The 12,312-nt window shown below is 41.2% G+C and overlaps 1 protein-coding gene across 1 annotated transcript in view; it reads left to right on the top strand.

Moving 5' to 3' along the window:
• NCOA2 (nuclear receptor coactivator 2) overlaps positions 1–12,312 on the top strand; it is a 118,651-nt gene that overhangs the window by 60,489 nt on the left and 45,850 nt on the right. The window contains exons 4-6 of the mRNA XM_081111596.1: positions 4,801–4,904; positions 8,569–8,746; positions 10,938–11,126. Coding sequence (XP_080967722.1) covers positions 4,801–4,904; positions 8,569–8,746; positions 10,938–11,126 — 471 coding nt within the window. The remainder of the gene's footprint in view (positions 1–4,800; positions 4,905–8,568; positions 8,747–10,937; positions 11,127–12,312) is intronic.

Genomic DNA, 12,312 nt, shown 5'->3' with positions numbered 1-12,312 from the left:
ATTAGTTCTTTCAGTGCCATGCTCAGTAATTTTTTTTTAATTAAAATATAATTTTATGCCCAGCTGGCATGGCTCAGTAGTTGAGCATCAACCTATGAACCAGGAGGTCACAGTTTGACTCCCAGTCAGGGCACATTCCCAGGTTGCCAGCTGATCCCCAATAGGGGGTGTGCAGGAGGCAGCTGTCAATGATTCCCTCTCATCATTGATGTTTCTATCTCTCACTCTGTCTCCTTTTCCCTCTGAAATCAATAAAAATATATTTTTAAATTAAAAAATATATATAATTTTATATTTATTTTTATTTTTTATTAAATTTATTGTGTTAATGGGATTATATATAGGTTTCAAGTGTGCATCTTGTTAGCTGCTTCTTTTCTCCTTTTAAAGATTTAGCAGCTGAATATTATAAAGAGAGAAAAAATATTTTTTATTATTAATAATTGTTCACAATAATTGTTTTTATGTAGTCTTTCCAGTAGAGTTCAAACACATGTTTTATCGGACCTAAGTCATCTCCTGCTTTAAATTTTAGGCTCTCACCTTAAATTATATCTGACCTGTAGATTCCTAAAAATAAAAGAAAATGCCCTACAAATACAATTCTCATTCTACATATTTTCGGATAAAAATCTAAAATTCAGAGTCTGCACGTGTTGCTAGTATATTTAAAATACCCCAGCATGAAAGCTTATCAGTGTTTAGGAACCTGCTTGATTGGGTTTTTTTATAAGTTTGTGTTTTAAAATTGCCCAAAATGTTAATGAATGAATTCAGGAGACTTGTGTCTTCAGAATGATGATCAGAACCTCAAAATGTAAACATCTAGCAAGGTATTGATTGTAAGAGACTTGGAAATAGACTGTCACAAATGTTGTTTATTTTTCCCTAAATTATAGCATTATTATAGACACCACAGAAAGCAATAACTCCTTATGTTGTGATACCAGAATCTCATATGACAAATGGCCTGACGTTTTCTAGGGCTCAGCAACAGGTAGGGAGTTTGTGCTGCTTCCTATCTCACGCTTCCCAACATTAACCTAAATTAAGTCCATTCTTTTAGAAGAATAACACCACCAGTTGTGCCAGTGGAAGGACAAAAGAACGTGGGACCCTGAGAGAATATGAGTTGCTCTGTCCCTTACCTGATGATTTGTTATTTAAGACTGTTCTTCTCAGGAAGTCCTTTCTCGCAATATAGACCTGCCCAGGTGTTCCGTTCCCCGCACCCTGGGGGCCAGTGGGCCTAAAGTTAGAAGAAATCAGTCTCTTTTTCCACCCACCCTCAATGCCAGTCACCTCTACATTTCTGGGAATAAGTGACAGCAGTGGGTCTAGTCTGTCAGTCAGCCACTAAATGTAGGCTTCTGAAGGACAGTGCTGGCCACTGGGGGTACTAAACAGCTCCCCTCCCTGAAACTTACCTCTGGTGGGGATAGCACACTATTTCATGCACTGAGCTGCTCACTGCAGGAGGTGGGGAGACCAGGATTCCCTCCGAGGAAGATGGATCAGGATCTCATGCAAAGGCCTCTCCTATCTGCAAATTCTGCTGGACCTTCTCTGCGGAGGTCCTCTCACCTACACCGTTCTAGTGTGAGAATCACTGCTGCTGCCGAAAGGTGTCCCTGAGGGGAGGGAGAGGCCCCTGTCAGCAGTTAAGAGGCAGGGGAAAGGCTGTGAGTTACTCACTCTCCAGGATGTTGTAGCACATGCTCCTATACATGGGCTGCCACATGACTAGAGACAAAAATAAGTGGAAATACCACATAAATATATAATGTCTGTTATATGGGCTTTGAGAGTTGGTATTTAGTATCAGGGATCCTTAGACCCGAAGCCTGCTGGGCCCTCTGAAATACAGGGCTGTTAAATTATAGTAGTTCCCCTCCTATCACACGCATACCAAGACCCCCAGTGGATGCCTGAAACTGAGGATAGTACAGAACCCCACATACACTGTTTCTTCTTATACATACCTACCTATTATAAAGTTTAATTTATAAATTAGGCACAGTAAGAGATTAATAATAACATGATGAAATAGAACAGTTGTAAAAATATACTATAATAAAAGTTATATGAATGTGATCAATCTCTCTCAAAATATGTTATTGTGCTATACTCCCCTTTCCACTTAAAGGAAGCACTTTACGGCTTCTCTTTGGCATATTTGCATTGCCAGCATTACTACTCTTGAGTTTTGATAAAATCAGGGTAACTGGAACACAAGCACCATGATGTTGCAACAGTTGATTGATAACCGAGATGACTACTAGGTGACTGGTGGGTGGGAGCGCCTACAGCATGCAGATACTGGGCAAAGGGATGATTAACGGGGGGATGGGGGGGAGGACAGTGTGAGATTTCATCACCCTGCTCAGAATGGTCCACAGTTTAAAACTTATGAATTATTTATTTCTGGAACTTTTAATATTTTCAGACCATTGTTGACTGAGTAACTGAAACCACAGAAAGTGAAACCACTGATAAGGGGGCTACTATAGGTGAACATTAGATGAAGCCACAGGTGATGGTACCAGTCTTGTCCCTGGACTGGTGGGTAGGAAAGTGAGCAGAAAGTGATGAGAAATCTGCAGCTTTACCAAGTGAACTGGCCAAAAAAAAAAAGTATGCCCCAATAGGCATTTATTGGGGTTCTAGGAAACTGGGAATGGGGGTGTCATATGCAGTAATTTTCTGGAGAGCCTGAGCTATTTCATTCCTAAATTGGGCTGAGACTAAGCCTGCAGATAGGACAAATGTTGAGGAACCTAACAGTCAAGAAGGCAGCAAGAAGGAAACACGAAGTGAAGACTGACAAATGCATACAGTCCCGAGTTATAAAGGCCACCAGACAAGTCATATCTGTGTTTATAGCTGAGGAGGTTACAATTAGATCTGAGGAGGTGGGTCAGGAATGGAGCATAACTGAAAAGGCAGATACAGTCTGTTTATGACAAGCTCTTGGCTTGGAATTTAGTAAGAGGAGCCAATAATTACAGTATGCTAGTAGCAAGTTCCATTTGTTAACTCTATCGATTTTTAAAAAATATTTTTATTGATTTTTAGAGAGAGAGGAAGGGAGAGGGAAAGAAAGAGAAGCATCCATGTGAGTGAAACATTGATCTGCTGCCTCCTGCACGCCCCCTACTGGAGATTGAGCCCAAGTGCCCTGACAGGGAATCAAACCAGCAACCTTTCGGTGCACAGGCTGATGCCCAACCAACTGAGACACACTGGCCAGGGTACTTGATAGTTTTTCAAGCGTGGTTTACATATCATCCCATTCGCTTCTGTCGAAGTTTATATGTATAGAAGGGACGTACTAGGTCTTAAAAACTCGACGTGACTTGCTCTGTCTCCTACTTCTTCTTTTTTTTTTTTTTTAATATATTTTATTGATTTTTTACAGAGAGGAAGGGAGAGAGACAGAGAGTCAGAAACATCGATGAGAGAGAAACATCGATCAGCTGCCTCCTGCACATCTCCCAGTGGGGATGTGCCCTCAACCCAGGTATATGCCCCCGACCGGAATCGAACCCAGGACCCCTCAGTCCTCAGGCTGACGCTCTATCCACTGAGCCAAACCGGTTTCGGCTGTCTCCTACTTCTGCTAAGTGGCTGTGCTCAGGCTTGAACTACACAGGTCATCTCCGTTCCACTGGGAAAGATCACTCAGGGGCTCTCATCACAGGAGTGGCAAGATTATGCACCTGCATAACTTTATTTTCTAGGTTCTCATGTGCAAATTAAACTTTACAGGTTTCCAAAATACTGTGTAAAATACCTTTTTACAAAAAATAATTGTAGTAATAAAAGAGGCAGCAAAATTTACCAAGATCATGAAAGCAGGTTGATTCTGAGTACTAAATTGATTTACGGTTTCCTTTATTTGCATTTAATTGCAGTGATAACATGCAGTGTGAACAAGGATATAATTTATTCAGGTACAGATAATTGGTACATGGTTTCTGTGCTGTTTTCTAACAAGTTGCCGACATGTATCTGTTATGCTTTAAACCTCTTTTGGTGTTCTTGAAACAACTGTAAGATGTGTATTGACAAATATGCATCTGTTTCTTCGGGGAGAATTTTACATGTTGGAATGTTTTCCGGGCCTGAAGGCTGCCTTGCACATTTTAATCCAGGAGCACATGGTATTCACCTCTGTACCAGATGAAAGGGTGGGTGGCCACTGGAATTCTCTGGGTGCCTGGTAGGATGCCTTGCCTCTCTGCCTTAAGCGGCTAAGTGCCTTCTACAAGACAGGGACCAAATCTTTCTGCCTACTTCAAATGTGAATGTGACAAGAGGTGGAGCAGGACAGGAGTCAAGGTGGTCACTGAGTGGCACAAGCGGGCAGCCCCAGCAGGTTAGACGCCCCTCTGTTCCTTCTTCAAATGTGTGCAGGTGACTGCTACTGAATTCGGAACAGCAGACCCTCCGTCTTTCTAGTTTGGGGAATCTCTTGAGTAGAAAGTGATTGTGTCATAGGACATAGCAATTTCATAAACTAGAAAAAACGCTTGTCGGGGACTAGTGTAAAGCCACTAAACTCATTTCCTCGGCAGGCTGAGAGGGAGCCGAGCTGCAGGTTCTGGAGGCGAAGAGTGAGTGTTCTGGCTCCTGCTTCAGCAGCTTCTCCCGTCCAGGGCCAGTGGGATGTGCTCCAACTCTTTTACAGTCATATCTGATCCCGCTGGAGACCTAAAAGTCATTACAATAAAAATGTTTCTGTGTCACTCTGTCCTTGAAATCGCACTGCCATTTAATTCACACTTACGTTTGTTGCAGAGAAAGCAGCGGCTGCCAACATAGACGAGGTGCAGAAGTCAGACGTGTCATCCACGGGGCAGGGTGTCATCGACAAGGATGCGCTGGGGCCCATGATGCTGGAGGTAGCACACCTCGATTGGTTCTGTAGTTTACAATGTTGTCCATCTTTTCACATGATTACATTCGTTTTCAGGTGAACCTAATTTAAGGATAATGCAGTTAATTTTCACTCCTGAGATCGAAGTACTGCTTACCTCTTGGGTTTATTAACATGTCTCTCTCTCTTCCGGCTCCTGATTCCAGCAGATCTACATTTCAAATGAATGATCTAGAATGAAACTGACTAGACCAGAATATAAATTAACAGGCTTTCACTGTCAGTTGAGCATTCATTTTGGAAAATCATGTTCACAAGTCCTGTTAAATTCTGATATATTTCAGTTTGAAATTTTCCCCAAATTCTTAGATTTTATGTATGTCATATACATATACCTTACAGGTTAAAATTTGAGTGCCAGAAAAAGGTTTATGCTTTCTATTTAGGCAATTTCAAACTTGTTTATCTCATAAAGATAAAAACTGAATAGGCAGAACTTTTCAGATAAGGATCACAATTGTAATGGTTGGTCTTAACTGCTTGCTCTTTATTAACTTGAGGTAGTTTTATGATCAGACTGCTGTCTAGAATTTGTAAAGTCCAGCTTTCCTATTTTATTAACTAGCACAGTATTAAACACCCAGTACTGTGCTGTACCTATTCCAGAATTAAATTCAAGAATTTAATTTAGGCTATGGTAAGATGAGGGGGAAATAGCAGCAAACATATCACAAGAAGCAGAGGGGCCCTGAGACATAAATTATGTCAGTTCTCAGGATAATTCCCTCTGCTGATAGGATGAGATTGAAAAGTGCCACATGCCCAGAAGCTTTGCAGCAGCCACATACATATAAGAAATTGGGATTTTTAATGCAAAGATAACCAGTAATCACTCCTTTTTTTTCAATTGGTTCATAAGATGATTTTTACTTTTAGAAAATTGAATTCTGTGAATATCTACCATATAATTGGAAGGTGGGGGGTGGGCACAGAAAAAATATATATAAGGTTGTCTGATGCAGTCTTTGTAGTATTTAGAAATGACTAAGTTCATTCTCTGGGGCCGGACCTGCTGCCAAAAGACTCTAACTGACCCATGTTGGCCCTTGCTTGTTTCTCTTGATTCACGGGCTTGAAATCCTCCAACTACAATTTTCAGGGAAAAAGCAAAAACATTGAACCTGCTTTTTCAGAGTCAACAGGCAAGGAACGGCCAGAGAGCGGCTTCCCACTTCGTTCTTAGAAGCAAATAAGAAAATTCTAGGTGTACTGTTTAGAATTAGACGGAAGAAAGGAGATAACTTATGTGAAAAACATCTTGGATTACAAATAAAATTGATTTGGAAATTATAGTAATCCAAGTTATTATAATTAGGAAACTTTCATATGTCTGTGTTTATTCTTTATATCAGAAGACAAAAATTAAGGTAGGGTGGGAACTCCTGGGAAAATTTCTGAGCTGCTAAAAAGAAATGCTTAGAGTAACCACAAGGCTGTGACTCAGACCCTTTGAGAGCGCCTTCATTAAGTGTAGAAATCAGATTGCTAGATGTCCGTGGGCCTTATCTCATAAAAGTGAACCACATTTTTGCTGTTTCAAAATAGTCTTCTGAAATCCAGTGCACTGAGCAAATCCCAGTGTGGCTGGGCGTTACTGCTGAATCTGTTTGAGAGGTAATGCTTGAATCTGGTGACTTAGCATTTGGATCGCAGTCTTCATCTCTGTTAGCGTGTCATTATAATTTAAACAGAGAAAACTTGTTCTTGTCGAGCTGTTCCTTGGCACAGATGCACACTCATGCTTACATCATAGCGTAGTGGTTGCTAGGCAACAAAACCCAATGTCAGCTTTTTTCATCAGAGCATTTCGTAGTGAGCTTTTAAAAACAACACAGTTTTACAAGATGAAACATTTTCCTCTTCCAGTTATATTAAGCCACATATCAGTCTTTCTGCCAGAGTACAAAAGCAAAAGGAAGCTACACGCATTTTCGAAAGTGAACGCTACATAATATAATTATGAAAATCCCTGATGAATTTGTATCTAAAGCGATGAGCTTAAAAGGACACTTGGTACATAAGTAATCAGCTGACTTCCTGTCCCCCCACACAGACACACATGGTTGTACACACACACAGGGTTCTCCAGGGTTGGTGCCAACCTATTCTGGAAGGCCATTTACATATAGTTTTTCTTTGCCCCAGCATATTGCTTATACCATTGGTAAAACCTGACAAAATTTTGAAGAAAAACGAAAAACCAAGTGGGGTTCATTTGGGGGTAGGGGGAGCCTTCTAGTAAGTTCTAATTTGAGAGAGCTCTTAGTTTTGTAATAAAAATTGAATTAAAGCTGGAATATTCTTAAAGAACACTCACAAAATATGAGCCTGTAAAATAATAACTTAAGGAAAAAACAAAACTAGGGGAAAAGTAAACATTGCCCCATACATACATACTATACCAGAATGTACATGTAATATTCGTGTTGAAAACAGTCGTAAACGCATAGCATGGAGAAAGTGTATGGCAGCAACTGGGTAGACCAGGGGGTGCTTCTCCAGGGATGCCTATCAATGTCAAGCCTTTTCTAGTCCTGATCACTCACCTGGCAGAGCTCTGACAAGCAGGGCTCAGGAAGGGAAACTCACTGAGCTCCCAGCCTTGGCATCAGTGAGGAGACACGCTGGGAAAGGGCCTGGGGTGAGCGCAGGGTAGAGCACTCTCACTGTGTCACGCAGCTCTGGAGGCAGGCGCACCTGCACTAACTCCCGCCCGCCTGTCAGCTCCCTCCAGAGGTGAAATAGTAAAATGAGAGTGTGTTTAAGGCACAGGAAACATGCTCAGTAGCTACCGTTGCTATCTTTATTTTCTGAAGTGATCCTAGATGCCTCATCTCCTTCCCGAATCTAGATTGGAATGACAAGGGAGACTGAGGCTGTGTACCCATTACAGGGAAATGCTCTGTTACCGAGGTGATGTCGGAGCCTGCGTCCCGACGGGCCAGTTAACTTCCCGTTCTCACTATCACAAACCAGAGCCTCACGTCTCAGGACAGCGCTAGCCACATCTATGCCTAAGGTTCCGACAAAGACTGGTTTGTCACATCAGAGAGCCTTCTCAGACTTTGTCCCCATACACGTCAAACAGTAAAAGACTGATGTTTCTCCAAAGGTCTGAGATCATCTGCAGTTCTTTCCATTTAAACCAGGTAGCTTTAAAGGTAGTAAAATTGGGGGTTGTGGTGATTCTTGGCATTTATCCTTAAATTGGGGGGGAATTATCAGTGACCCCTTCCCTTGTATTGGGAGACTGTACAACATTACTTTGTATTGGGTTGGTCACAAACTTGTTGTTGGCCCTCTGGAATAGGGCCACCTCATTTTGAAAATACAGATAAATACCTGTAGTTTTACTTGGCAATAATTACTCCTGGTAAATTACCGGAGTTAGTGTTTGTCATTTAGTTTGTGACAAGCAACCTGATCTGGGCTCTCTCCCACCTACTAAGATGAAGTAATTTCACCAACAGAAAACGTGTTGTTTCTGAAAACTAGGAGAGGGCGAGAGAGATCGCTTTTCTAGCCATGTGTGAATTATATATTTCCCTTAGAGGATCATTCCCTTCTTAACAACTGCATATGGGTCTATGTGGCATCTTTTCTAACACAATCCATGTCTTTTCCCTCAGGCCCTTGATGGGTTCTTCTTTGTAGTGAACCTGGAAGGCAACGTTGTGTTTGTCTCAGAGAATGTGACACAGTACCTAAGGTATAACCAAGAGGAGCTGATGAACAAAAGTGTATATAGCATCCTGCATGTTGGGGACCACACTGAATTTGTCAAAAACCTGCTGCCAAAGTCTATAGGTAAAGGATTGTCTGCTGGGTCTGTCCTCACTCCCCTGCCCTCCCCCAGTGCACACATCGTCCTGGTTAGAGGGCTGAGAGAGAGCTGGAATGTGTCACCGGGGGGTCTAGAGGTGCTGTGTTAATATTGAAGCTTAGGAGCCATGGAGAAAAGGACATCGGCAGACATTGATCTTGATTGACCGTTTCGGTCCTGTATTTAAAGTACATGAAAGTAATTCCGCTGGCAAGTACTCATGGCAACTGTTTTCATGGGGCTTGTTTTGTTGTTGTTATTTAAGAAGCTGCCAAATTGCCTCCCACTCTACCCAGTGCCAGCGACTGTGTTGTCCTTTTCCCCATGACTGTCTAAGAAGTAGAAGGTCATGAGAAGTTTGAGATTCAACCTATTTCAAGTCCGACTGGTGAAAAAAGATTGGACGTGGGTGCGTACAGCTTTCTAAAAGTAAGATGTTCAGAAACGAGTGGGTGTCGAGGGCTCGCATGCTCTCAGCCCCAGAGCTTCAAATGGGCTCTTCCATTTCACAGACGCAGCGGCCCAGCAGGTGTCTGATCAGGTACTGCCTCCTTAGCCCCTCCCTGTGCCCAACTCCTGGCTTCCTCACCTGCGCTGTTGGTGATCATTAAGGCCCATATTAAACTGGGTGGTTCACAGCGTGGGCCCACTCTATTTGCTGCTCTGGAGTATGGCTGTTCCCGCTTACTAAGTGGTTCTTTTTTAAATATTCTCACTTAAACTGATGATGCTAAGAACATCTTCACGGAGAAAAAGAAGTGCATATTTTAAGAGAGAATAAGGTCAAGTCCTGAGTTAGCAAGTATTTCTGTTCTTTTTCTTAAGACTGTTTATATTAACTGGTTTTATCGCTACCACAGTAAATAGGCAAAGGTCTTTTCAAATTCCATTACAGCTGGCCTTTCCCTGATATGATAACCCCTTATTCAAAGTGACTTGCAAGAGTAATACAGAATATATGAATACTAGTGTGAGATTCTTCTATTATATTGTCTAGTAAATGGGATTTTTTATTTCAAGTAACTAATATTTTCAAATCTCTTCAATAATTTTATGACTTCCTCAAAGGACCTATACTTATTAATTCACTATTATTAATTCACTTGTCTAAGGAGTTCCTTGCCTTACTTTATATTGTATTTTTTTATACTTTCAAATTACTTATTAACCTGAGTTAATAAGAGCTCCTTTTCCTTTGATTACTCTGTGTAGTCCTCATTATGTAAATAAGCTTGTAAGAATGCTGGTGATGAAATTGACTTCTCAAATGTCTGCATCGACGTATAAAGTTAGCTCTGGTTCCTTCTGTAATTCTAAAATGGTTTCTTGCCGTTAACTTGATAATTGTCTTTTTCTCTCTAGCATGCGTTTCTTTTTTTACTCCTTTACAGCCCAGTGGCTGTAGGATTAACATTGCATTCGCCGAAACACCCATGACATCTAACCAGTGACTTTTTCTTTTTAAATATATTATTACTGATTTCAGAGAGGAAGGGAGAGGGAGATAGAAACATCAGTGATGAGAGAGAATCAGTGATTGGCTGCCTTCTGCACAACCCCTACTGGGGATCAAGCCCCAAACCTGGGGATTGAATTTTGACTTCCTGGTTCATAGGTTGATGCTCAACCACTGAGCCATGCTGGCTGGCTAAAAGTGAACCAGGTTTTGGATTCAATCCCCCATCAGGGTACATACAGGAGGTGACCTATGGATGTTTCTCTCTCACATAGATGTTTATCTCTCTCTTCCTCTCCCTTTCTCTCTCTAAAATCAATTTTTTAAAAATTTTAATGCATGCTATAGTTGGTGCCACTTACAGATTTTTGAGTAGGGGCAACATGTAAAATTGAAATGCAAATAGATTCAAATAAATTTCCAAGAAATCAGAGTTTGAAAAACCTCAAAATGGAGAACTATAGTATTCTGTTAATAAATAGTCAAGATCTGAACTTGAAGGGAAGGGTAAAAAGACATTCTGAAAATTCCTAGAATTTTCCCAAGTTGAAACATTCACCTAAGAATGTTTCCCCTCCAGATTATGAAATTACAATAGAAAATGATAAGCGCTATATAAAAATAAAATGACTCTGTGCTTCCTGTATATTTTGATAATTTGGCAGTGGTGAGTCTCACGTTGGTTTCTTTATAATTTCGGATTTCTTTGCCTTGCTCAGTGAACGGGGGATCTTGGTCTGGCGAACCTCCCAGGCGCAACAGCCATACGTTCAATTGTCGGATGCTGGTGAAACCTTTGCCTGAGTCTGAAGAGGAAGGTCATGATAACCAGGAAGCACATCAAAAATACGAAACTATGCAGTGCTTTGCTGTCTCTCAACCAAAGTCCATTAAGGAAGAAGGAGAAGGTAGGATGAAATCTCTCATATATTTTATATATTCGTGTATTTATTATTATACTGCTTCTTCCACACTTAATAATATAAAATTAGTGGCCACACAAAGAAAAATTTAGAGATGTCTTTTTTGTTTGTTTTTTCCACCTACTTAAGAATTTTTTTTTTTTTTTTAAATATATTTTATTGATTTTTTTACAGAGAGGAAGGGAGAGAGATACAGAGTTAGAAACATCAATGAGAGAGAAACATCGATCAGCTGCCTCCTGCACATCTCCTACTGGGGATATGCCCGCAACCCAGGTACATGCCCCTGACCGGAACCGAACCCGGGACCCTTCAGTCCGCAGGCTGACGCTCTATCCACTGAGCCAAACCGGTTTCGGCTACTTAAGAATTTTTATGATAAATTTTATTTGTAAGTCTTTAGAACAACTCAATAGACTTTTCTGCAGTGACGGCATTGTTTTGTATCATCAGTGTCCAGCATAGCAGCCACTAACTACATGTGGCTATTGAGCATTTGAAATGCGATTGGGAGACTGAGTTTTCTGTTTTATTAAATTTACATTAAATAGCTAGGTGTGGCTAATGGCTGCCCTGTTAGTGGCTGAACCTCTGGGGGAGCCTGGACTCCTGGGATGAGCTGCTGCGAGCTGTGAGCCACAGCCTAGAAAAGTGCACAAGGTACAGAGAGCGTTTTCAGGTACAGTGGGCCCTCGAACCATTCGGTGGTTGAGGCGCTAATCCCTGCATCATCAAAATCCCACGTATAACTTTCGACTTTCCAAAAACAGTTTTAATTAATAGCCTAGTGTTGATCAGAAGCCTTACTGATAATAGTCAATTAGCGCATAATTGTATATTGCTTGGATTATATCCTTGCAATAAAGTGAGCTCGAGAAAAGAAAATGCTATTAAGAAAACCATAGGAAGAAAAAATAAGTTTACAGTACTGTATGTATTTATTGAAAAAGAATCCATGTCTAAGTTGGGCCTGTGCAGGGGAAACCGGTGTTGTGCAAGGGTCAACTGTACTTCAAGGGATTAGTGGATTCCGTATAGTTTATCCATGGATGCTGGGTCCACAGTGATACGTAAGAGAGGATACAGATGGGAGTGGGGAATGGAGGGGGTTTCAGACTCTAAGCTCTTATGCTCTTCCCCTTAAAGAGAAGCTGGTGTATAGTATCCACCC

Source organism: Myotis nattereri (assembly GCF_964212035.1).
Source record: "Myotis nattereri genome assembly, chromosome: 17".
Lineage (NCBI taxonomy): Eukaryota > Metazoa > Chordata > Mammalia > Chiroptera > Vespertilionidae > Myotis > Myotis nattereri.
This window is presented reverse-complemented; position numbering and strand designations above follow the sequence as displayed.